Genomic DNA, 27223 nt, shown 5'->3' on the forward strand with positions numbered 1-27223 from the left:
GCAGAAAGAGCTCTTTTGATCCCTTCCCATGTCTGATACCTGTTAAGAAATCTTTCCCCAGTTTAGTTATTTAATATTTTTCCTTTCATTTTCTCTTTAACTTCAGAAGCTTACTAACCCTGTATCAGAAATGAATATATATATATATATGTTCTTTCTGGATGCATGCAAGCATATATGTAATTCCTCATTCTTTTGATGGCAGTTCTCTCCCTGTTTATCTCCGTCCTCATGTCTTTGCAGTGTCTCTTACTGGGAATTTGCGCTTTTGGTTCTACTGTTGAAGTGCTGTCTAAGCAGACTTTCTGTGCACCAAACCAAGTCTGAATTTGATATGAATGCCTGAATTTGCCCCTGCTTACTTGGAACTGGGCTGAGATTCAGTTGGCTTTGAGTGAACTGTGGCTGTTTTGAGTTGGTAGTGAAACTGGAGACCAGGTAAGTTTCCTAGGGTTTTGTGTTACTTTTCTAGCAGTGGAGTTTTCTAGAAAGTGAAATGTTGCATTACTCAATGTGCCAAAACAGAATCATTTGCAGCCAAAAAACTGGGGAAGAATAAGAGGGGGGTGGGAGGCGTGACAGTTAATAAATCCAAAACTATAAACACTTTGGCAGAATAAATGGAGCTCACTATTTAAGTTCCTTTAACCAACATATCTGAATGCATACACAAATATAATCACCTTAAGCAGTATGTAGAGGTACAGAGTAGTATAGAGGTTGTTCTTAGGCACTATTTTTTGTGTTTAACCACATCTTGTTATGCTTTTGCTATCTAATAGGCAGTGTTCCTGCAAAGCTGTTCTGCTAATTGTAACAATACCATTGCAATCGGCATTTAAATCAGAGTTCAAATACAAGGCAAAAGTAGTTGGGACATTGGCAAGGTTAAAGCTGCAAATTGAAACCTTGCGTTATTCTGGCTAATTTGTACTGAAATGTTATAGCCAAATGTTTAAAACTTGCCCAAACAATACTAGGAACAAATTGGAAAGGTACATAAAACTGCAGTCTTACTTGATCTGCTGCCTGAAATGTGAGACCTACCAGAGCAAATGTACTTACAGTATAGTTAGAGAAATGATCCCAATTTAAAAACCTGGCATTAGCTTTTCCAAAGTAAGGTCTGATGCTTGGTAGGAGTGATTACGGTTTATTCAATTACCTGTAAATCTGATTTTAAGGAATCCAAGATCCCAAATGTGATTCTTTCTGTAAAATGCTGTACCAAACTACTTGAACAGTGTTATCATAGGGAGGTTCTGACACTAAACTGTTCTTTGTTTGTTATTGCCAATGCTAGCCACTTGAAGTAGTTTCCTTCTCTGAAAAGTGAAGAGTCATCTTGAAGTATCTGATGATTGCCCAACATTTGCTAGTCTAAAACCCATCTTTCTTGAATGCTAGACTGTCTCCCAAGACTGCTTGAAGAATATATACAACCTGATAATGCATATTTAAATATGTCAGGCTTATCCATTTTCCAGAATTTATGAACTGACACTAGCAAGTTTCTCCAGATCAATTCCAGTACTTGATTGAAATAATGAAATAAAATTGGAACAGCAAGTTTTTGCCTTTAACTTGACGATCCCTGTTCAGATGCTGTAGTTTAAATTTATTGCACAAAATATCCTGCCTTATTTTCCTGTATCTTGTCTTTTTATGTCAGCTTGTCAAATGACTGTATAATTTTTAAGAATGATACTGCCAACAGTGCCAAAACTAGCAGCATGCTTGAGAAATAACAGCTTAGAGTTGCTGACTCATTCTGTTCTTCTCTTCTGGCTATTGTACCATAGTACCTGCTGCTGTGTTTTCCTCAAGTTACTGAAGTTTGGCCTGTCCTTGTTTCTGCCAGCATTCCTCTGATTTCTCTTGAGAAGTATGTACTGAGATTGGCTGATGAAAATGGCAATTCAAGAATGGATAATGGTAATTCTTTTATCCTTTTAATTCTGACTGCTGGATCATCATTGGTTTAGGCAGTTACGGTAGGCTAGGCTGGAAGTATAAGCAGAAGTTATGGGCATGAGTATAATCTGATGATTAGCAGTCTACATATTCCTCTAGCCTTAATCAGACACACCAGCATATAACTTGTGTTGTGCCTGTTCAGCAACTGTCCATTGTGATATTTCCTTTCATACTTAAGGCTAGTTTTCATCTTGAACTGTGATGATGGATCAGGAGTTTGTATCTCTTCAACCTCAAAGTATAAATTCTATTTTAATGGTTTAAATAAAAGATTTTTTTTTTTTTCTTGATACAAGAAACAAGTGCCCATAGCAGCCTATCGGCCCTACTGAGCTAGGAGATTTCTACTCACCTCCTCTGGCCTCTTGTGTCTCTTGCCAGAAGGTGGGCAGGTTTTCTTTAGGGGTGCATTGTAAATGCTTGTTTGTGAGATTTGGTAGTCAATTCAGATCAGCTAGTTTGAGTTACCCTTCAACAAAGTGAAGTATGGAGACTTCTCATAGGCAAGTAGCCTACCTGTGATATGATTATGCTGCCTTACAGATGTGAATGCATGAGTAGGAAGAAGCTTGATGGCTTTACTTGATGACTGTAACCTGTCATGCTGCTTGCAATGACTTGGATATATCATAAATCTCCATTGTAAATTATTATCAGACTTATGATAGTGAAATTTCAGTTTGTACCAGTGTCTAATCTAATCTATAGTGCTTTTTGGTTTTCCCTAACATAAAGTCCATTTCCATCTTGTATAACTGAGGGTGAAATTTTACAGCACTATCAGGTATTCATTGTTTGTGGGAAGTCTTTTACTTGTTCATTATAGGTAAATAGGTAAATCTCTGAAAGACAAACATTAATGTTAAGCAATCTCAAGGATGTGGGTAGTAGGAACAAATTCTTCTTCCCAACTGTGAAGTTTGTGATTTGCTTAATCTGAAGATATTTGTATGTTCATGTAGACTTATGTAAATGTGCATTTTTTTTTTTTCTTTCTTATCACATCCCCCTGGCAAGATAAACATTTGTAAGCCTTGCCAGGTTAGGTCTTTAGCTCCCATTTGAGCAATAAAAACTTTGTGTGGCACCTGAAACCTCAGAAACTGTGCATTGTGCAGAGCAGTTGTTTACCTGGCACAAGGAAGGACTTTTATAGTAGGTTTCCTTATATAACAAACAAATGTGGTCTAAATGATAAAATCATAATTGGACCGTCGTCAGCGGGCTCTAGCTTGGGAGACTATGTTTACTTGGCCCTTCTTTATTGTGGGCTGAGATAAACCATTAGCTTGAACTCTGCTTTGTGAAATCATCTTGCTCTTTGACACTTTTGCTTTTCTTTTGCTTTTGAAACAAGACTTTAGTAACTTTTTGCAATCTGAGGCAAAATTACAGTCCAATCTGATTTTAGCTGTGAGTGTATTTTCTCTTTGCTATTCCAGTAGAGTTAACTTTCTCAAATTTCTTTTAATGCCCTTGTACCTCAGATTCAGTTGTACTACACATTTTCTATCCAGCCTTGCATTTGTATTTGGAAGGCTTTTGCAGTGTTAAGCATGTGAAGCTGATCAAGAAGCTGATGTGCCTGATTTTAATGGGAGGTTATTCTGGATCTGGCTAAAATTCACAATATTCCGCATCTGCTTTGGCTGCTTCCAGTAGAAAGAACTGACATCAGTAGGTGTCAGTTGGTGCTGTTAATTTGTCAGACTACTTGACAAATACATTTTTGGGGAAAAAATTCTTGAGGAACACTTGTTTTTCTTTCTGCTGATGTGGTATTGGATGAATGATTAAGCTGCTTGTATCCTTCAATATTTAGTAAAGATCACTTCTGTCAGTGTTTAATTAAGGAAGACAGACTCCTATAGCATTTAATGAAATCTGAATATTTTCTGGACTACGCTAAGAATGTCACCCCCAATGAAATTGTATCTGCATCAAAATAACAGCACTACCATTCAGTCACTGAATTCAGATTTTACCAACCATATTAAATAGCTCTTTGGGATGAAGGAGAATTGGCCTCTTCTGAGCTTGATGTGTTAATGCTTTCACATACTTTTAAACCACTTGTCATGGTTTAGCCCCAGCCGGCAACTAAGCACCACATAGCCGCTCGCTCACTCCCCCCTGGTGGGATGGGGTTGAGAATCGGAAGAGCAAAAGTAAGAAAACTCGAGGGTTGAGATAAAGACCGTTTAATAGGGAAAGCAAAAGCCGCGCACACACAAGCAAAGCAAAGCAAGGAATTCATTCACTCCTTCCCATGGGCAGGCAGGTGTTCAGCCATCTCCAGGAAAGCAGGGCTCCATCACGCCTAGTGGTTACTTGGGAAGGCAAACGCCATCACTCCAAATGTCCCCCCCTTCCTTCTTCTTCCCCAGCTTTATATACTGAGCATGACGTCATGTGGTATGGAATAGCCCTTTGGTCAGTTTGGATCAACTATCCTGGCTGTGTCCCCTCCCAGCTTCTGCACCTGCCAGAGCATAGGAAGCTGACAAGTCCTTGACTAGTGCAGCAACAACTAAAACATCTCTGTGCTATCAACACTGTTTTCAGCACAAATCCAAAACATAGCCCCATACCAGCCACTATAAAGAAAATTAACTCTATCTCAGCTGAAACCAGGACATTTGTAAATGTTTTTTGTTTAGAATGTGCATTTGTATATGGCCAAAAAAAGAAATGAACCCAAAACACCCAGGAAATACTCACCCCCATCTGATATTTTCTGTGTTACTGTGATGATACCAGTCTTTTTTAAAATATTGCCCATAAGGAGAAGACTGGGAAGCTTCAAAAGCAACTGTGAGATTTTGTCATGAGAAACTATTTGTCACGGTTATCCATAGATGTCCATTTTGAATTAGACAGCAGACAAATGCTGATGTGAACTGAAAAAACAAATGACATCAGTTCTGAGGCTTCTCTCATGTCCTGATTTCTGTTATTGGTTATTCCAGTTCTGATTTGGACAGATGCCTAAAGGGGAAGTACAAGGGTATCCTCTTGAATTTGGTGATAAATTAATGCCCAAATTATTAGTGTAACTTTATTATCATTCATTCATGCTTTGACTCAGAACTTCAAGGGGTTCTATGCTGCTTCTTTGCACCTTCTAATTTCATAGAAACTGGAACATATAATATTAGAGCAACTCATTTATCCCTGTCTAATAGAAAGATCTTTTCTCATGCATCTTGGAAATAAGATGAGCATAGAAGGACAATATGCCATGAATGTGTTACTGTTTAGCATTTGTGGGTTCTAAATTCGAGCAACCATGTTTAAATAGGTAATATTCTGTGCTATTTAGGAGGGAAAAATAATGAAACCATAACTTAAACAGTAACTAAAATATTGGCCTCACTAAGGGGGGACAAAAGGAATGTAGTTGGGAACTGCAAGCAGTAAAACTAGTTAGGTGAAACTGAAAAACAGATCATATTAGCTGCAAAGTCATAAAAAAAAGGACAATGTTGTTAAAAGTACAAGTGACCAAACTTTCGTATCCTACTGTCTATTGCTCAATATAATATATTATGCTTATAAACTTAGCAGGCTCAGATTTGCTGAAAGGATAAAGTGTTTCCTTTGGGCCCCTTCATAGAAATTGTGTCTTTTTGTCTGAATGGTTAGCCAATTCAGGCCAGAGAAACAAGCATTTTGTAGTGGATCATTTAGTTAACAGTAAATGTAATCACGGTGAATCTATGGAATTTTGTGGCTGCTGGGAAAACTGATGTATGTTACTTTGGTAACCAGATAGGCTTCCTTAATCCAGAAGATAACTCATAAACTCTGTGTGAATTTACTGATTTTTATCTTGGGATTGTGACTGTGGTTCTAAAAAATAGTTCACATGTCAGTCCCAAAATGTTGCTTATTATCCTGGATTAAATTATGCTTTTACTCTCATTGAAATCCAAGAGTAAGTGTCACTTACTAATTTCAAGTCCTAACAGAGGCCATTTGTCTTCAAAGCTTTCAAAGAGTTCAGTCAAAGTTTGAGGAAGTTGTGGAACCTCACAGATATATCCCATCAAGAAGTTTCCTTAAAAACTGAAGTATTTGACTGCTTGAGCCGTTCTTGAAAGAACTCATTTGCATGGGAATAGGGGTCTTGCAGACTTAAAACTGCACCCATTTGCTTAAGTTGTTACTGGACTGAAATAACTCATCAAAAAGTTACTCCTTTGTTAAAGGAATATAGAAAAATAATATCCCTAGAGCTAGTAATAAACCATTACCTAAAGCCTCTACAAAAAGAAAATAGCTGAAACTTGAGGGAAAATCTGGGGCATGTTTGTCATCTCCTTTTAACCTCAGGATCAAGGTCATCTTTGGTATGAAATGGAGTGCTGTCAATGATACTGGTGTATATTTATGTCCTGACACATTTCTCTATAGCAAGAAAAATATGTGTATTTTAGGTGCTAAGGTGCTATTTGTGTGTTGCGTTTTTAAATTTATTTGTGCTCGCATTCATTTTCTTGTGTCCAGGAAACTAAATTCAAGATTTGGATGAGCTTCAACTCTTCCCATATGTGCACGTATTGGAATTTTCAAGAAACTTGGCATGGGAGGATGCTCAAGTGAAAACACGTTGCCAGTCCTCACCTCTTTACAGACTGTATTGCAGTAGTTTGCAGTGTGTGTGTTTACTTATTAGAAAAACTAGAAAGGTTTTGTTACCTTGGTTGCTTCTTGAAAATTAAACAAGTAACATCAATTCTGTTCTGACTTTGAGTATGTTTTAATATTAATGTGGTTCAAATATCAATTGAAAGAATTTTTCTCCTTGGACAGTAATCTTCTTTTCACTTCTGACCCAGTTTTGTGGGCACTCGTCGTGGTCTGTGAATGGCTTGCTCAATTAGATCTTCTACTGGGCTTGGAAGTTTTTAGGCTCCTATGCTGTTTTATTGACATACTAGCTTAACTTCCTCATTTGTACGTCACGTCTGTGTTAATTTGATCCAAATGAAGGACACTCCTGCCCTCAATTTGTCGGGGCATCCAATGCAGAACTCTGAAAGTGTGACATGACGCCTTTACTCGCCAAGTCAGATGCATTTAGGATGATTCATCTTAATGCGGATGTATGGATTATCTGAAGCTTTTGAAGCTTCAGGTATCCTGGTCAGAGCCATTGCCATTTAACATCTGGAAGTAGTAGAAAAATCAGCATTTTTTCTTTTTCCTCAAGGAAAGAATTGTAGGCTGACAGAACAAGGCCAGGGAAAACCAGGTGTTTAACTGTGTTGCACCATCTTGTAGATGCTGTTGTCTTACACGTGCAGAGTATGGTAGTCTTCAGATACAAGTATTCAAACTATGAATCACTAGATGGGAAAGGTTTAAAAAAAAAAGTTTATATATAGGTGTTGAAATACATGGTCTTATTCTCAGTGTTTTTGACCATTGTGTGTTGTCTCTTAGGCCTGGGTGAAATACCGTGTAGGAAATTTAAACACTGATTTGTAATGAGTTTTATTCCCTGTTATGTGTCGTCCCCCCCCTTTTTTTTTTAAAGGGTGAACTTTTGACTGTGGTGTTGAACCTGATGATAACTTCCGTTCTTTTGTGTCTACTTTTTGAACTTGAAAACAGTCATACTTAACTCTGCTATTGAGCTTGTGACTGATGAGTCTGAATGAACTAGGATTTTTATTGCCATTTCTGCCACAAGTTAGTTTGGTTTCATATCATGGAAGTACCAGACTGAATTTTGCTTTCAGGAGGGAAGGGACTATTCAAACTAAAGGCACTGAATTTAGACTGGGAAAAGGAGGCAGTGATGACAAAAGATAGCAAAGGTAGTAAACTAAGTTGAAAGTAAAGCTTCTCTGGTGTATAATACTAAAAAGGTAGCTATAGTTTTGGGTTTCAGATGTATGGGTAACACTGCTAAGCAGTGATAACAGACATTAAGGCAGACATAGGCCATTGCATTCTAGCCCTCGTGTCCCTTTACAGAAAGCTTCTGATGGAAGCAACAGCATAATCTTGATAAACTAATATGGAGGTCTAATAAAAGGAACCTTGCCAATTCTAGGTGGGTGGAAATCTGGAAATGCTAGAAGACTAGTACACTATTGAAACAATAATAGCTTGTGATGTTTGATGATTTTGAGTTTGTACTCTGAAGAATCCTTATGTGCTGGGCTATCCTTGAAACAAGGTCTGTGTCAGGATGGTTGGATTGTTTTGCTCCAGGCAATAATGACTTTCTTCATACATTGGTTGGAGCTTATGATTGTAGGTATGTACCACTGAACTCAGCTGAGCAGATGCATTTCAGCTATGAAAAATGGCATGAATGAGATAAAAAGAAAGTGCTTTCTGTTGGGCATAGAACATTACTGCTCCAGTACTAGAATCATAGAATCATGACTCTATGATTGCATAGAATAGAATATTATACATAGCATGTGTAATATACTATTCTGTTAACTTCTCATGAAGGACAACTGATGGAATAAAAGCTGAGACTGAAATTTGAAATGTTTAACTGAAGTTTACATTGGAAATGGTACAGTTCAGAGTTTAATTCCTACTTCTCTCATTGAAAAATCTTACAGAAAATACTTAATATTTTCTTTAATCTAGTATGATGCTCAAACACGAAAGTCAGCCCAGCAAAATCCTTTTATTTCTGTCTGCTTTCCTGTGGCAACAATACCTCTTTGCATGGCCCTGGTTTTACCATTGCCCTGGCAAGCTTTGGAAGATGCCAGTAACCAATATACTAGAAACCTGTTGGATGATGGAAAGGCCATGGGTTTAAAGACCTATATGCCTGTCGCCGCCTCCTCTGTCATGATCGAAACTTGTTTTGCTGGGCACTGTGTTCCCTCGGTCACATGGATGATATCAGAACCCATCCCTCTTAAGTTTAGCTCCTGGAAATGTCTTGCCATTGCTTATTCCTACACCAGTCTTCCACTTTCTGAATGTGAGATGAAGCTGTCCTCACTGCCAGCTTGTTGTTTTCCTGAATATGCTGGCCTGGCTGAAATGATATACATCATATTACAGGCGGCTCGCTGCCAAATCTTAGTCATATATATATTGCTCAAGCTGCAAACCTCCAAAGCAAACACAGAGAGGAAATCAAAATTAAATTAATCCTCTCTAAGGATGTATAAAGTATGGCTGCACTGAGGTTTACAAGTTGAGGGTGAGAGGGACCATTGGTTGTGTGGGAGTCAGAAGCCACTGGTATGCACAACCCCTTTCTTCCTGCATTGCTTGTCTGGGCTGGAGTTGCTTCGCATGAAGACCTTAAGGTTTTTTAATGATAGCTAGACAAATGACTTTGCAAAACCATGGTTAACTATAGAACCATAGAGGCATTCTTGGCAGTTTGCATTCACAGGATTAAAGGCAAATGAGTCACCAATTTCTCTGGAGCCCTCAGCGCTGTGCATTTGTTTCATGTAATGTACTCAAAAGCATCTTAGCTGAGACTGAACAAAGCTCTGGAGTTGTCACTTTTGGACATGGTATGAAGGTTAAGTTGGAGACCTACTTTCTGTTCTTGATTGAGAGGACTCGTTTAGGGACAGTGCTAGGTCTGTTGTATGGCCGCTTTCCTTCTTAATGCTGGGTTTGGGCTGGCCAGCAGGGGAAATCAGTATTTCTTGAAGGCTTTGATGCCAGCTGTCTCTCAGCTGGCATGAGGGGCAGAGGTGTGAAGTAGTGCCTGATGGCTTTCTTGAAACACCTAATGGCTATACCTAGTCCATTTTCATGTGGAAAACATGGATGAAAGGAGTGAGTACTGCCTGCGGGAGATGAAAATTAAATGGAATGGCATGGCAGAACTTTGTGCAATTGCAAAATAGACTTGAATGCTATTTCATCCATAAATTTTTTCATTTTTTTCTTTTTTTTTTTCTGGAGTTATAGGCTTTGGATTTTGAGAATCTCACCTGAAATGAAATTATATCCCATATTTTATAGTTATGCAGAAAAAAATGCCTTAACAAGCAATGGCAGTCATAAAGTAATTAATCTACTTCCACAAGCAGAAAAATAGGCTTGATTGCTGAGTGATAATCATGACTATTCTTCACCAAGTATTGTGCACAGAAGAAGGAAATAAAAACCTTGCCTGTTTTTTCTATAAGCTTAAAAGGGCTTCAGGATTGTAAACCTAATATAGAATGTCATCAGTGATCACTATGATCTACCTGCTGCTTTCTCTGAAGTTTATTAAATTATTAGGAGCAGTTAAACTGTTGTCTTGGATAACTTAAATGCCTGGCTAAATTGTTTTGAGAAGTAAAGCTGTAACTGAGTAGCTTAATCTTGAGTTGTTCTGGGGGAAAAACTTTGAAAATGAACACACCTGAAGTAGATGAGTTCAGGGGTTGAAAATGTGCCCTGTTTATCCTGCTAATACAGAGGACAGCATCTGCTTGCAGTCTTGCAATATTATCTGTTACCGAGACTTTGCTACTACTCCCTGTTGTTCAAGATGAGACTTGCAGAGAGTAGTAAAGCTTTTCCAGAAGAGCTCCTGTGGTGGGAGGTTACCGGTGTGTTGTCCTGCTGCAAATTATTTGTCCCACCTCTTCTAAGCTTAATCTTTGTACAAGTCCTGTATGATTAATTTCTACTGACAGGCAAACAATTCTTCATGGCATCCCTGCTAAATATGTCAATTTAGGTTACTGGTGAAACTCAGATGTCATTAATCAAGCATGTAGTTTAGACCTAGAAGGGAGAGTGTAAGAATTATTGTCTATACTTCTTGATGACTGTACAAGGACTGACTGCTTGCCAAAACGGTTAACAGTTGAAGTAATGTACTGTGAATGTCAACTTGTTGATCTGCAGACCTCAATTTTTCCATGGAGTAGAGTCCAATTGTGAACTTAAGCTTGCTGACAATAGGCTTGCTTTTTTTTTTTTTATATTATTGATAGTAAAAGTTCTGAACCCTCAGGTAGAAACTTCTGATGTAATGAGATCTCTGCTGAAAAAGGAGCTGTTCTGGGGAGAATTAAGGAACTTGCATGTCTTAGAACCCGTTCCTTGAAGCTGTCATTTCTCATTTCAGTCTGTTTCCTCACCCACAAATGAAGCAGGGCAGCTATCCGCCATCAAAGGCAAACTTTAACAAGATGTAAAAAGGTGGGGAATTTTTTGTTTGTTTGAATGGTGAATGTTAAGTTATAATCTTAACTCATTTAACTATACTGTTTTGTCCTATATGTAATAAACTTGTTTCTAACTTAAATAAACAGGTATTAAGTATCCATCAGTTTGATACTAGATGACTCTGAATCAAGTTAAGGCTCTGACTTAAATTGTATTATGTAGAAAAAGCTTGGAGCACAAGACTGACTTAGAGCATGTGCTCTACTTGATAGTTAGCTGTGTGGCACAGCAGAAAATACAGTAGGAAGGGTGGCATGTATCTTGCAGTAGTACTTAAAAATGCTCAACAGATTTGGCAAAGTTGCTTTGGGAATTGCATGATCATAAGAATACAGTTTCTTCCTTAAAGGTCTGTAAACTACACCATTAAAGTTATTGCAAGATACGTTCACTAATGAAGAAAATTTTTTAGATGAAAAATGTCATGCCAGTGGGCAACGCTTTCTCATTGCTTTTGTATTCTTTCTCTTGCCATGTTGTAGATATGAGTGTCTGCCAAACTAGACTGGTTTGTAAAAGTCAAATGCAGGCCCTAGTAAAAAGGAATTGTGTAATTTTAGGTAGTGTATTTTTCATAATCCATTAACTTGATTAAAACTGATCATAATTTAGTTGTGGTTTACTGAAATGTCTGAGAATAAAATGGAAGCTGAATTTCATAAAAGTTAAATTCTAAAATAGAAAATAGAAAATTCTAAAATATTTAACTTTTTCTTCTTTCTCTAAGCTGTTACAAGTTCTTCTGCAATTGGAAAGCTCCTCTTATATGAATAGATACCCAAGTGCGCATATTTGGTAATTGTTCCCTGGTAGTATCTAAAGCAAGCATTGGTATTGTAAAGAAGCTGCTTCCCTTGAAAGATGATGTAAAATGAAGTGTAGCTTTTTAATCACTGTAGCTTTTGCTTGAAACAAAGTAATTTTATATTCCAATTAGTGGATGTATGTTGGATATATGGTATATATTTATTTATAGCATATATATTTATAGCCATTTTATTAATATATTAAAAAATATACATGACTGAAAGCTCTTCAGTCTTACAAGAAATGCCAGCAACTATCTGTTTTAGACAGTTGTAGTAAAGCCCTTAAACTATGGAAAATAAGCATATTTCCCTTTTCTAGCTTAACTGACAATTATTCAGAGATATTATTTTTACATGGGGGGCTTTTTTGTTTGTTTGGGTTTTTTTTCCACAAAAATAAGTTTTCATATTTAGCTAACATTGTCTTATGTCAAGTAGCACAGCTTGAAAAGTAGTCTTTTGAATCTTCAGGTTTCAAATGTGGTGGTTTTTTTTCCCTGTCTACCTTCCACTTTTGTCCTGCATACATAAAACTATAGTGAGAAAATTGTTAACAGTATTGAATTGCATTACTTTTTCCTCTTTTTCTCCCTGTCTTATTTTAGAGGCCAACTTAATGCTCCATCTAGGTAGACTTGATAAATGGAATTGTTCCAAGTCTTGTGTGTGAAAACAAGGCAAGGATAGACTAGAGAGCTGAAAATCTGCCAAAACAAACTTGAGTGGAATAGCTTAGTTCATCCGGTGCTGCACTTTCTAACACCATGGGGCTTTTTAAAGGTATTTCCGTTCTCAGATATATGTGGTCCGTCGGGTGTCGCGAGAGGCAAGCGCTTTTGTAATGAACGAAGTCCGTGTCCTGCAGCACTTAGGTGGGATTTCAGTCATCTTGGTAAGGAAGAAGGGACTGAGCTAGGCCCAGCCACACTGTTTGACACCATAGAAGCTTGTGATATTTAAAGTAAAAACTGCTATTATGTATATAGGTGGCAACCAGTACTACAGGGTCTTAAGAAGGCAAGCTAAAGTAAATAAATTTCTTCTAGAGTTCTTTCAAGTTGGTATTTCAAATGCCGTCCTCCAGCTTGCAAAGCACTAAAGTAGAATATACGAGCTTCTCTCTAGATTGAATTTGAAGTACTTTGCATTTTAAGCAGCATATTTACTTTTAAGATGCACCTTGGTAGTTGACTTGAGGGTTTATGAGTGTATTTCATAATGATTAGAGTAAGTTCAAGGGAAAACAAGAACGAACAGAAGTCTAGAAAACCTGACCTATAAGGGAGATCACTGAAAGATCTGTATTTGCTTAGCCTAGGATAAGATTGGGAAGTGAAGAGGAAATAAGTGTGTCTTTGAATACAGAAAAATTTACTGCAGAGGAGAAGGGATTAAGATCTTGTCCACGCTTGCTATGGATGAGAGAATTAGAGTTTAATATTAGATCAAACTTTCCTATGTGCATTGAACTAGATTGGTAAGTTGTGGTGTCTCTGCTGAGACATGAAGGAAAGAAAGCTTGGCCTAGATATTTGTAGGACTAACTAACAGCTAACACTGCTGTGAAATAGAACTAAAGATGAAAAGGGACTATTGATGACCTTTTGCAACCTCTACCCCTTATCTGCTGTCATGTTGGACTTGTTCACAAATGAATATTTTCCTTATGATAGTGCTAGTTTTAACCTGTAAATTGGAAATGGATTGTTATTTATGAATTAAGAGTGTATTCACGCTGTGGACAGATTCCACCTGCCTATGTGAAAGATAACATCCTTCCAGCTTTACTACAAAATTCTGGATTTTCCCTTTAGAGAATACTAGCCTAAAGAAAACAGGGACTTGAATTGCCTCACAGGCTGGAAAAGCATCACTGACAATGTAACTGCCAAGGTAGTTTTTTGGGAAATGGCTGAGAGGTTTTGTAAAGGGTCTCCAGGAAGCCTTCAGTACTTCTGATCTACCTGTTCTGTTGTTGGATCAACTTTTATAGGCATTAGAACTATAGTAAAATCTAGCAGAAGGGCATGTGGGGGGGCGGGCGGGGGAATTATTTGGCCTCTCTCTTCATAGAAACACATGAGGTAAAACAGAACTTAGATGTTCTCCTGTGCATGGGAAGGAGTGAAGTACATGAAAATGTGTTTAGGAAGTTCATTGAAAGTATGATGCATGGTAAATGAATAAATTATTTTGCTAGAGCAAATACATGCAAATAAAAGGGATCACTATTTGCTATAGACGTGAAGGCCAGAAGGTCCCCTGTTACAGTCTCCACTTCAGGTAATAAAATGTGCTTAGTTGCTGCATCAAAGCTTGTAGGCTCTGACTAAAATAGAGTATGTCTCGGGACATTAACTTCACTGTAAAGTTTGATAGAGTTAGAATTTACTTCCAAGTTCTAGATGCTGAATGTCATAATTTCTTTCTCTATTACATTAAAGTCCTTCCTTAAACCTTAGGATGAGAGGATAATTGATGTAGGAAGGGACAACAGGAGGTTGCCTGTAGTTTCCTGTACAATTCTCTTGGCTTTTTTGATGATGATTGCTATCTTGTAGTAGCTTTTTTCAGGACATCTCAGTTTTCTTAGTGAACTGATAAGACTGTAGGCTTAGAGTAGTTTCCAGATGTGGAATCTCCCTCCCACTCCCTTCTCCAGCTTGGACATAACATGTATATGTGTGGGTTCACACTGATGCTATATGCAAGTGACAGTGAGCATGATTATCAAGAAGAGCTGAAAATTTTCCTTCCTGAAAGCGAAATAGGTCAGCACTTCAGAGTATGAATAGTAAATATGGAAGACATGAAGGTAAACAGAACAAGCTTACTTTGAGGAGAAAAATAGATAATAAAAAACATAAGGAGGTGTTCTTCCATTTTTCAATCTAGAGAAAGGTTTAACAGTTTTAGTGAGATTACTGCTTGAAAAAGTATAGCTCTGTTGTCTAATTTTGAAACTGCTAGGCCTGCTAGAAACCAAGAAGAGTTTTGATAAGAAAAAGTAAAATAATAGATGAAATTGAACTTTATTTTCTTATGGAAAGCACTAAGTGTTTTTGAAATATTTCAGGTACAAAATTATATGGTGCTGTTCAAAACCCACATTTTTAAATATGGGGTGATCTTATGACAAGGTAAAATATAATTCATTTTAGCAAATAATTTTGGAGCTTTTAAGGGGAACAGATAAGCTTCTTACAGTTTGAAGCAGCGTTCTTTAATGTGTGTGTGTGAATCTGTTCAACCATTAAGATAACCTGCACAACACGTATATGAAAGGATGACAGAAGTTAAATTACATCACTTCTTGATGTGTGTGTGTCTGTGGCATGTGCTGTTGATCTTTACCTTTTTTTAGCCTTTTTCATTGCAGCAGATTAACTGTTTGTGTGAAGGTTAATTGGGAAAAATATTTTGTAATCATACTGTGAGGTTTACTGGAGTTTTATTGTTTATTTCTCTTGGTGTGAAATGCAGAGTCACTGGTTTGAATTAGGATAGTGTTTGTCAGAAGCACATATCCTTGGGGTGCCTGATCCAAATTAGGTTGAATTACAAACCTTGTAACATTCAGTTTGGCTGTGTTTAATGAGACTTGTTAGAGCTTAGCCTTTAAAACCTTAGGTGTCACCATGAACACGACCTAGGATCATTTGCAGAGGTACTAAAGCTGATCAAGAAACTGCTTCCTAATTCCCCAGTGTCATCTCTACTGCTTTCACAGATGCTGTGGTTTGGACTGAGAAAGCGGAGAAAGAAAATAAGGACGGGTGAACAACTTGTGAAGAACAACAACAACAAAAAAAACCAGAACAAAACCCTACCCTCCCCACATTCACACCCCAAACCTCCAAACCCTAGAAATTAGGGCAGACATTGGATGAGGAAGTGTTTGTGTTTTACAGCTGTCTGTGAAAAGGAAGCTGGACAGGTATCTGAAGGGGGAAGGAAGATAAGAATAAAAGTCTGAATGGTAGGAGGAGTCCTTGCCTGGTCAGGAAGAGTGGAACAGGGTAGGAAACCTCCAAAGTAGATGGTGGGGCAGCTACTTAATGTCTTCTGTTTGTAAATGCCTGTGAAACCAATTGGTCACCTCTCATTCCAGTCTACTGCCCTCCACTATGGTATATGACAACTGCTATTTTTTTAATTTTTTAAGCTTTAATTTTCTGCTTGCTTGAATAGCAGAGGTTTGTTTAGTGGATCAGAAAGTGATCAACAGTTGTTGAAACAAGCAGGTTTCAATGCAAGAACATAATGTAAAACTTTATTTTACGTTGGATTTTTTTTAAATAAACTTAGAAATGGTATATGACCTAAGTTCAAACAGTAGTCACAGCTTTGAACTCAAGCACTCTCTAATTAGGAAATTCTGTAAAACATTAATTTACCTTTGTCATGCTTATTAATTCTAACAATCTGCATTTCAGAGCTTTTCTGCCTCAATTGATATCAAGACCAGAGGGTGCTCGTTCAAGGAGCTACTGTTTATTTTATGTGGTCACTCTAACTGTGGTACCAGTATTTCAGGTATAGTCCTCACAGTATATTTTGAATAGAGCGGTATTTTCCTCTTTCTGATGTATCAAGAAAGCTTTGGGGCTTAGGGGTGCAGTGATGACCTGTGTAACAACTAAGTCATTTTGGCATTGCCAAGTGTCCTACATTTTAACCTTAAGTTTTACCTTACATGCAAGAATATGTGAAAGCACATTCCATGTGTGCAAAATGGTGGCCCACAGCTTTAGGGACTTTTCTTAGGGGATATCTAGATTCTTGGTATTGGAATACTGAGCATCACAACAGCAAACTCCTATTGTGGATTTTGCTGTGAATAAATTAGCCCATTCATAATCTCATCACACAGTTCTCTTTTTGGGCAGTGTGCCTCGTGCATGTCATGTATGGACTTGTCTCTTGAATGAAGAGAGAAAAAACAGTGTTTTCTCTTGTATAGGACTATACTATACAGTAGTCATTTACAGTAGAAAAGGAGAAAAAAAAATAAGTCTCTGATGTTTATTTTCCAGCTTTGGAGTGCTTGACTTTACAACCTTACTAGTATTTTTAAATGCAAAGAGGAAAAAATGTATGATTCCAGTATTGCTCAGTCCAGTTGCGCAGGCAACTGAATGGAAGAGTTAAACCCAAACTTCTGGCATCTGGATTCAGCTCCCAGCTTTGCTTCAGACTAATTCATGTTGCCTGATTTCTGCAACTCTTCCCAGTTTTCATGTGGTTATAGGCTTAGATTTTTTGAACTAACTCTTATTGTACTTTTAAAAATATATATATTCTGGGTTTCTTAAATGCCGCATCTAAAAATTTTTTTGACTACCTGAACCTCTGTGTCTACTGTAAATCATATGAGTTCCTATGACCATCAGATGCTAGTGTGTGTGAATGCAGTCTTACGCTCTCGTGAATGGACAGGAAACAAAGCGTATCTGTAAGCTTCACAGCTATCTTCATTCCAGTTAGCTATGATTTCCGTAAACCTAGGATCCCATTTGCTGTGACCTCTCTAGGTAAGAGAAAGGGAATGGGTTTGTAGTTTGCCTTACTACTGAACTCAGGCCAAATGGTGACTAATGAACATAGCAGATGTTTCTACTTTTGAAGGCTTTTTTTGGAAAGAACTTTATTAACCAATTTATCCTTCCTCCCAGGAGATAACAGGACAGCAGTGTAGCTGAGATCTGACAATTCATTACATAAGAGAAGAAAACATTAATGTTGACCCTTGCTGTGTTGACAGTAGGATTTGAATCTAACCTTCTGCTCTTTTTGCTCAGAAAAATTCATCCAAGTAGAGTTTTCTTCAAATCTTTCAGCTACTGTGCTGTCTTGTGATGTCAGCCACCTTTTTAGCAATTTGGAATATAATGAGCCAGATTTTGTGTGCAAATTCAGGGTAGCTCCATTGACTTAATAGTGTTACTCCAGGTATTTATTCATCTTACTACGAGATTGTAATCTGACCTCTGTTTTTGATGAACAAACAACCCGTGTTTGATTTGGTCTGCCATTGGGATAGGAGGGCTGTGAAGCTGAAAGGTTGTGGCAAGTTCCTTCTTCCCCTTTGTTGATGAGCTCTCGAAGGCATTCATCTGTAGTTAATTACGCTAACCATGAGAGAGGATGGCTGTGTTGAAGTTCCTTACCAGAAAGTGCAAGGAACTTTTTGCAGGCAACCTCATTTCTAAAGTTCTTTTTGTACTTCAGTGGATGTTCTGCTACCTTCTCTTCCTGGCAGGAAGGTAAAGGTAGCAGCTATGAGGACCTCTGTGTCAGCCAGTGAGCAAGAGATGGTTGTAGTTGCTGTAGTCATTTTTAGTAGTAGTGCAAGTTATGCAAGATCATTATGAAAAAGAATACAAGCATGGAGATATCCTCATAGTCTTAATTCTTTTCAGCTCTTCCCTGGGGACTCCCTCTCTGGGTGAAAGGAAGGTTTGCTCCTTGGTACCTTGTCTTTCTGGGCCCAGGGGAGTGAGTGGTAGCTTCCGCAGAGAAAGCAGGGTTTTGCATGGCTCCTCTCTCTCCCTTTCTCATTATGTGCAACCATTCCCCTAATGGCCAGCGCCCAGCTCTTACTCCAAACACTTCAATTTCCTCATCCTGCACCCAAGAGATCAGGATGCAAAGATACTTTGAGCACCTCATTCAGGTGGTCTGTGTGTCAAGAACTTATGACCTTAAAAACTGGTTTCCTTTGATCACTCTCTGTTCCATTGTTCAGGAAATATGCTTAACTACAAGGGGTGAAGTCAAGAATGATGTAATTGTCATGGAGCCATTAATCAGTACAGTCACTGTGCTTTTCCAGGTGGAAAATAGTAACAACAGTTAGTTATGCTCACATCTGCGTAGAATATGTACAATAAATTATGCACAAAATCAAACATCTTCTAAGTGAGCAGCATTATTTAGGGCATGCTTCCAGAAATCAGAAAAACCAAACCCACTTGATAAGCAGGTAGTTGCATCATTTCTACTGATTGCTTGCAGATTTCTGCTGAGGTGAAATACTGGGGCAATGTGGGTTCATAAACCAGTTTGTTGTCTTGATCCACCCAGGTAATGTGGGAATAGTCTCCTTAAAGCCTTTTTCTGTGCATGTGCACATCGTGATCTCTCTAGCATGTTCATTTCACCTATAAGATTCAGGAGATGTTAAGCTTAAAGGTCAGTAGCTTTTCAGTGCTGATTTCTCAGTTTCAGCAAATCCCATACTGACATGAATGTAGGAATTAAATACGAGAGTGAGCTATGCTTATATTTCTTTTTAACATCAAATTTTAAACAATAGGCTGACACGTGTAAAGGGTCCTTTTAGACCAAAAAAAGAGGCTGGCTGTTGATGTTCAGATGAATTGGATTTTGTCCATACAATCTATCCATATCTCTGTGAAGCACTGTAGATTTCAAGTCAGTTGGAAAAAGCACTAGAGCACTTAAACTTAATTTCTAAGCAGCAAGGGTTGCTTTGCTTTTGTAACTGGACAGGTGTTCTCCTGTAGTAACATCCCTGTAATGATTTGTGTGTGTGCTGACTGGTCCCATACACAATGTGGGCTTGAGCCCTTTCTAGGTGAAAAGTCAGGAGTTTGCAGTGTACATCATTGTTCTTTCATGTTCATAGAAACTTCTTATAGGGCTGTGTTGATAAGTGCCCTGCGAAGGCTTGTGCAAGGGCAGAGACAGTCCTTTTAGTGTTCTGTTTCTATGGCAGGATGCTCCAGCTCTGAGCTGGAGAGGGGAAGAACAGAACCAGACCTGACAAAAACTGGATCTGGTGTTTCAGTCTTGTGGTCATTGTAAATAGAGGCTGTTTCAGTTTAATACTCTGTGTGCCAGGAGGGGTGATACCAATTGGAGAGCATATCTAAAAGTGGGATTTTATTTTTTTCCCCCTCATTTTTAAGCTTGCTTTGTTCCAGAACATGGTGGCTGCTTATAGGTGGTCTAATAGTAACATTTAACTGTGGTGATTCTTTCTTCTTGCTCATACACTGGACTTGAGTGCTTATATCAGACTGTTAAACTGTGATTCTAAGCACCTCCAGTCTGATCTGGGCCTTATTTTATAAGCTAGTATATGCATGGGCCACATAGTGATAACTTAGCATAAAGAGCTTTTGAGCTGCTGCTGTTCTTGTGTGGCTTTGGTTTGTTTCATGTGACTTAAGGTGGGAAGGAGGCTCTTGACCTAAATACTGTATTAATATTTCACTTGTCGTCTTGTTAGATGTTTTCATGAGGTTTTAAGTGTACTGGAAGACAAGAAGAACCTTAAAGATTAGTTCTGAAGTTGTTTAGCTGAACTTGGAATATCTTTCTTGGAGCAAGACAGAGAAGGAAAGAATAGTGGAAAAAAGGCTGCAACTGAAGGGGGGAAAAAGCTGGATGGGTTTTACAACCATAAATGGTAAAAGTAACCTTGCTCTGCTGCCAGAAAGCAGAACGATGGAATAAGGTTTTGATTTACAGGAACAGCTCAGCAAGGGCCTTGTAGAGTGCTTCATGCCTGCTATAAAAATGTGATTAGCTATAAAATGGGAGAGATTTAACAAGAGAATTTAAGCAACGGCAACAGCGCTGTTTCACGCAGAATGTGGATGCCTGCTTTTAGAGTTCTGGGAACACAAGCTAGTTTGGAAAACATGAAGTTTTCCAAGAGAGAATGTGGATTATTTTGACTTATTACCTGAACATGTTAAACTTTGGTTCTTTGCCCATTCATGAGGTCTCTAAAATTAAGAAACATTTATCCTTGTAATTATTTCTTCAGATAATTGTCTCCCAGGAACTAGGCTTACAGTAAGCTGCCTAAGGACACACAGGTAGGTGTGAGATGCTTTCCCTTAATTCCAGTATTGTGTCTTGTTGTTATATAGCCTGTATGGTCTCTCCCTACCTGCATATTACAGCTTTATTCAAGAAGGTAAATTTGTCAGCTTTAAGTTCATGCAGTCAGTTGACCAGTAAAACTTCACAGTTGTGGACAGCAAAAGCCTCTCCCCACTTTGCTGTTCCCCAGCCTCCAGCCCTGGAGTGATGGAAGCTCAAAGCTTAAATTTTCTTAACAGAAAGCTCATGAGCAAATGACTTACCACCAAATGTGCCAAGTAATGTTTGGGAGTGGAGGAGTGGGAACACTAGCATTTTTGAATGCCCAGTGTCATTCCTTGTGAGGACTCCACTGGAGGGGAGAAGAAGAGAGGAAATGGGAATTTCTTTCTGAAAAGTGGAGCATTAAGTTGACTGTGAAGAATTAGCTGCCCCTGTTAAAATCTGAGACCAAATGTTTCCTTTAAAGGACTTGCTCTTAGTCAAAGTCAGAAGAAGGGGACACTCAGTTGTATACCACTGTATGACTTAAGCTGAAACTAAATGCTGAGATTATCCATCACTCTTAATTAAGCCAAGTTAAGCCTTCTTCATTTGTTTTAATTGCATCTCCATAATATTACTGCCATTTCAGATAGTTCAGAAACAACTGGTTTAAGAATAAATACATCCCTGAAAATGTGCAAGAAGCAGGATTAAATTGTTAATGCCAATTATTTTCTTTACGTTAAATTGGGAAGCAACTCAAAGATTGTGGGACACCAATGTTATAGAATGTATAGGTGCCTATAAACTTGTGGGTATCTTAAGATATTATCTTTGTTTCTTTTCAAATCAAATGGAAGCTTTCTTAACCTCTAATGAAGAACAAAAGAGGATTTTATCTTACTTGTTTGTATGGCTTGTCTGAAGACCATTGATGTAAATGTCATATCTTTATAGAAACTTAAAAGACATAATTTGAAGTTTCATTTTTGTGTTTGGAGGTATGAAAATTACACAGCTGAACTTTTGGATTTAATCTGCCATACATAAATTCAAAATAGCAATATGCTTTTTAAGTGTGTATAACTGAAAGTTGATAAACACACTAATTTATACTTAAACATACAATTTATGCAACTACTGATATAGTTCTGCCAGTATTTCAATTCTAAACTCTTCATTTCAAGGTTTTGAAAGTCTACACAGTGGTAAAACTGTGTTCCAAACTGTCTGGAGGACATTATCCTCAAGAGATCAGGGATAAAAGCCCAGTGCTAGAAGTATTTACTTTTTTTTTTAAACTTTTGTTCCATGTGCAAAAAATAAATGCGGAGACCCTGAATGTGATATTACACCTTCTACTCATTTGACTTGAAGGATATTTGATTAATAAAAACAAAATGGTTTTCAACTTACTTTTCAATATATTTTCACTATAGAATCAATAAGCAACACTTTCAAACTACTAAGTAATAAATCTCCTTCACTGAAAAGAGTAACTGAGAGGATCCATACAGGCAAAGTTTTGCTTTTTTGTAGTATTGTGATTAACCTACAATCACTTTGGGAAAAAGGATTGCTAAAATCTCTCAAAGGAAAAAAAAGATTTCTTTTTTTCTCTACTGCAGGTACTGTGTTACTCATTAGTATCATGATATACTGAGAAACTATTGCACTGTAACAATTTTATAGCTCTCTAAGTATGCTTACATCAGGGTTATGATACAGATGCAGAACGCAGAGTTGAATTTGGAATACTTTTCTTTGGCAAAAACGTAAGTGTAGCTTTCCTCCCTGTGTTATGTACTCTTTTAATACCAAAGGTTTAAAAAGTTAATATTAAGCCCAAAGACACAAAATTGGTTGCTGAGTAATTATTTCTTAAATATGAAAAAGCCATTTTGCATAGGCTCTGAATACAATTCTGTTTTTAACCAGGAAAAAAGTTGTGACTGAATACAGTGCATTCACCCTCAAAGGAGGAAAGTATTTCATCAGTTCAAATTTCAAGGTCAGTGATGTTTCTTGGTTGTCCAGAAGCAGAAAGAGGTTAAAAATTTGGATAGTTCTGCTAACTCTGAAGACTTAACTTATTGATGACTGACTGCCTTTTCCAAATGATCAGCTAGTTACCCATTGAGGAAAGTAATTCTTGGAAACTGAAAAAGAAAGCAAAATTGCATCAGTACATCCAAATTGGAGGTACATCCCAAGTAGAGCCAAGGCTGTATATGATGAGAGATTAATCCTGTCAGCATCTGTATATGCACTGTTTCTGTATGTTAACTGAAATCTCAGTGTGTGCCCCATACCCTGTATGGGGCCTTCTACCTGCAAATCTTAAATGAGGATGCATCCACTTCAAACAACATACTGGTTTAGTCACATAACTGGGGAGAGGAATGCACAGCTCTGTGTGGTTTTGGTTTTCTTTTCCCCCACTGATCATTAAGTTGTGGTGGGAAAATTATACTTCTCATTTTGCCTTTAATTGGAGAAGTACCTTGAAAGGATAGTCATACTGTCACTGTACGTTACGCTAAGTGACTCCTTGCTGTTTTGTGGGTGTCTTGTATGCAACCATGAGTTTGATCTGCCATGTTCTTGTTCTGGTCTTTCATTTCCTAGCTGGAATGTGAAGACTTCTTCCCCAAGGTTAAGAAGTGTATCTAGTTAATTAGCAGTGATTTCTTCTTTTCCTCTGTCAAGTTACAGACTTTAGGTGGCATCAGGTCAGATTTCAGCGTAAGGAGGTAGTTGCTAAAAAAATCTTGGACTTATTCAAATTTGGAGGTTTACAGAGGTGCAAAACAGAAAATGCAATTTCTGACCTGTGATTAAAATCTCCTTTCCTTAATTCTTTTTTTTTTGCCAAGAAATGAAAAGCTGCTGAGCAATTCAAAGCTTGACACCTGTACTTCAGATTTACTATTGCTATGAGTTAGCTTTGTGCATTTTGGTCTCCAGGGCTGGCTAAGAAACATACAGTCATACTATGGTAAAAGCTGGTTTTTCTCTGGTATTCATGGTGTAGTGTCTAAAGATCACTTGTCTCTGTAGAGTAAAAAAATTTTGTATCTTCTCAGTTGTAGCTGTGTATCTGGTAAATGTAAGTAAAAGGTTTTCCCCTGATCTTTGCTTACATGAAATGGAAATACAGTCATTAATATCAGAGCTGAATCTTGCAGTGTGGACAATTGGTTAAGATTGTAAGCCATGTCAGCACTTTCTTAACACTGGTGCAGAGTTTTCTGTCCATAAATGTATGGTTCAATCTCAGTCACGGTCAGTGCAGAAGAAATGTTGCAATGATAATCATTACCTGGTCAACATTAGGATGGATGGTGACTTGCAGAAAAGAAGGTGCTCCTGCATGTGCCTATTAGCTGACTGTTGTCTTGTCAAGTCTAAAGCATGACTTACCACTAACAGTGGGAAATAGGATGAGTGGAACTTGTCTTACTCTTTGCACATTTGCAGGTGTTTTGTCAAACGTTTTAGGGCTGCTTTTTCAGCTGTGAATTGATGTCTTAAATATATTGGTGTGACTAATCCTTGTCAATGTGAGGATGAGTACACAGAATCACTGGTTCAAAAAGTTCAGAATTATTCTACTGCAGTGATGCTTTAGGTAATACTGACATCCCCTTAGACTATGCTCATTACTTATGTAGACAAAAATAATTAGATGTTTCTTGCATACACAAAAATGTTTGGCATAGCAGTCCTACTTAGGATTTAATTAATGATTTTGTTTCACTGATAATCTCTATATTTTTATGCTTATATTAAGTAACCTGCCAAATAGAAATGTGAAGTAATGTAAAAGACAAATGTAATATTTGTAAGCTTTTATTATAAAGGCTTAAATGTAACAGGTTTTGGACACTGGAAGATACCATTGCTACACCAAGGTAATGCAGCATAAATATCCAGTGTTAGGACTTAGTTTTGTGCTCCTTTTTTTATGAATTTGCCTCATTTATTCACGTATTTAGCACTGTGGATTGAGGTTTTTTGCTCTGAACATAGCATACTGCTTCACAGTGCAACATATTAAAACATTTAAAATTCTTTGTGAGCAATACCACATGCTTGACATTTCATATAAATTAGTGAAGTGCACTAAGAGCTTGGGTAGCACTAACTCATCACTTCTCATTTTTCTCAGGGGTTAAAAGAGAGCATCTCCTCCTGTGCTAAAAAGGGGAGAGAGCTTGATGCTTCCCTTGCTCCCTTTCCTTGTCTGACAAAGATGACTTCTCACCAGTGGAACTTTGAATAATTGCAACACGTTATTTGAACAGACAAACCTATTGACCGAAGCAGGACTTTATTATTCATCAGTGTAATAAAACCTGACCAGAGATGTTTAGCTGTGGTGCTCCAATTTCGTCATTTTTCCAATGTTGGCTGCGTACTGTCTTGTGTCTTAACTTTGCTGTTCCCATGTATTCATATTTTTATTCTATTAGGATCTGAAGAAGCCATCTGAAGATGGCTTTGTGTTTGGGGGTGAGGGGGTGTAGACATATACATATATGTGGTCTTTTTAAAGAATTGGGCCCTCTACACATTTTCCAGTCTGAAGGAGGCCCCATTGGTAGTAGTAAGTAAGTAGTAAGTAAGTAGTAAGTAGTAGTGGGTCAGTGCCTTATTTACAGCTAAAGAACTTGCCCTTCTTGAGAACATGTTCTTTACTTTCCTACATGGGCTTATGAGGAAGTGGGAAAGGCACTGGTACCAACTTATTTGCAGGTACAGGACTCTTGGCTTAGTGTAAAGTATGGAATTGCTGTCATAGATTTAATCAAACCTGGTCAGTGATATGAGTGTCAACTGTTACATAGGAATATCCCATTTTATGGTTATGTTTCAGGGTGGGGCATAGTCCATCAGCACTGTTATCTTCTGAAAGGTGTTTCTCTGCTGGTGTGTGCATACCACTATAATTGTGCCACAAAATGTATGGCTAGGTACCTATGGGCAAACCTGTTTGCCCATTTAGTATGCAGGGAAAGAAAAGGAGTGATGATCATCTTCAGGACTCAGGGATATGAAGCTGCTTCTGCTGAGCTCCAAAACCCTACAGAGAATTTGTTATAGGATGGAGTGGAGGACACTTGCTTGTAATTCTCCCAAAGTCCAGCTTTTATCTTAACCCAGTTAGGATGTGTCCTCTGGCTAGTAACCTGCTTGTAAATACATTGGAATTAATTCCACTGGAACCTGCACAGAGTACTTAGGGTGGGGAAGACCATTACTAACTGTGTAAAAACTACTGAGTGGTTCCACATGTTGAATTTCCTTCCCCTTGTCGTTCACATCACCACCAAACGTTCTCTCTGGCAAGCACACCCCTGCTTTCAGGTATTTAGGCTTGGCGTTGAGAAATAGAATGTAACATTCTTTTCTCTGTCTTCATGTCCTTGCCTGTATTTTTTCCTCCCTTAAATCTCATATGCTTACTGTACTTAGTTGTGCCCTTTTGGATCCTTAAAACTCCAAACTTTATTTATTCTTGTCTGCATTCCATTTTATACCCATAGAAATTAATTTAATTTCCTGTGCATACCTATCTCCCCCCCCCTTTTTTTTCCTTCCCCCAATCTGCAACTTTGTGCTGTTTCTCATTATCCTTTTCTGTGAGGCTTTGAGAAAATTTACAAAGTAGAGGGGGCTAAATCCCCATAACTATTACTCCCCACCACCCACCCCCCTCTGCCCCAAAAAAACCAGCCCTTCTTTAACAAACAGTTAACTGTGATCTAACATACAAGGACAAAGATTGCTTTTTAACTTTTAAAGTAAAAGTTTAGTTACTGCTGGTGCTTGAGCAGAGGGAGTCTTTCCTCTGTGGTGTTCCTGCTCCTTCCCTCTCTTTCTTTATCCGTTTTTCTTTTTGTGCAGGAATTTGTGAAGCTATGTAGAGCCCGATTTCTCAGCAAAAGAACAAGCATAGTGCTACCTCACCACCATGGTTCTACTTCGTTTCTTTTGGAGGTGGCAGTTCTGTGGGATTGTATGGGGTACCTCTGGGTAAAACTGTTTTCTCAATAGTGCAGGTTCTACAGTATATCTTGATCTTTGGCTTCTTCTCTTAATTTTCCTGGTAGAGTTAAGCATCCTCCACATAAACGCATGCCACTTTCATGGCTACAATGAAAAATTGAATGTCGGTAGCTGTTCTGCCTCCAGCAGTGATGTATCCTTGTGCTAACTGTGGAGAGAATTCACGTCCAGTGTGAATATATTCCTTTTCTTTGGGACCACTTGTCACAGGTATGATTTTGAAATGGGTTTACTTGACAATGCAGGGTCACCAGGCTTTTCTTGGTAATAGTTAGGGATATTGAGAAGAAGTGGTTATGGTTAAGCTTTTGAAATGCCCTCTTTTGTCTGTAGAACTGAATCTG

General features: G+C 38.0%; 1 protein-coding gene across 5 annotated transcripts in view; it reads left to right on the forward strand.

The window, feature by feature from the left end:
• The window catches only part of FBXL7 (F-box and leucine rich repeat protein 7), a 190647-nt gene that overhangs the window by 52806 nt on the left and 110618 nt on the right, over positions 1-27223 (forward strand). For 2 of the 5 annotated variants that reach the window (XM_072853118.1, XM_072853120.1), the window contains exon 3: positions 1803-1935. The exons of 1 other annotated variant lie outside the window; for it this stretch is intronic. In XM_072853118.1, the coding sequence (XP_072709219.1) occupies positions 1803-1935 (133 nt within the window). Of the gene's footprint in view, positions 1-243; positions 439-1802; positions 1936-20769; positions 20816-22745; positions 22819-27223 lie in introns of those variants that run through there. 2 more of the 5 variants (XM_072853122.1, XM_072853123.1) reach the window with 2 other exon arrangements.

This window comes from Ciconia boyciana, chromosome 2 (genome assembly GCF_034638445.1).
Source record: "Ciconia boyciana chromosome 2, ASM3463844v1, whole genome shotgun sequence".
Classification (NCBI taxonomy): Eukaryota; Metazoa; Chordata; class Aves; order Ciconiiformes; family Ciconiidae; genus Ciconia; species Ciconia boyciana.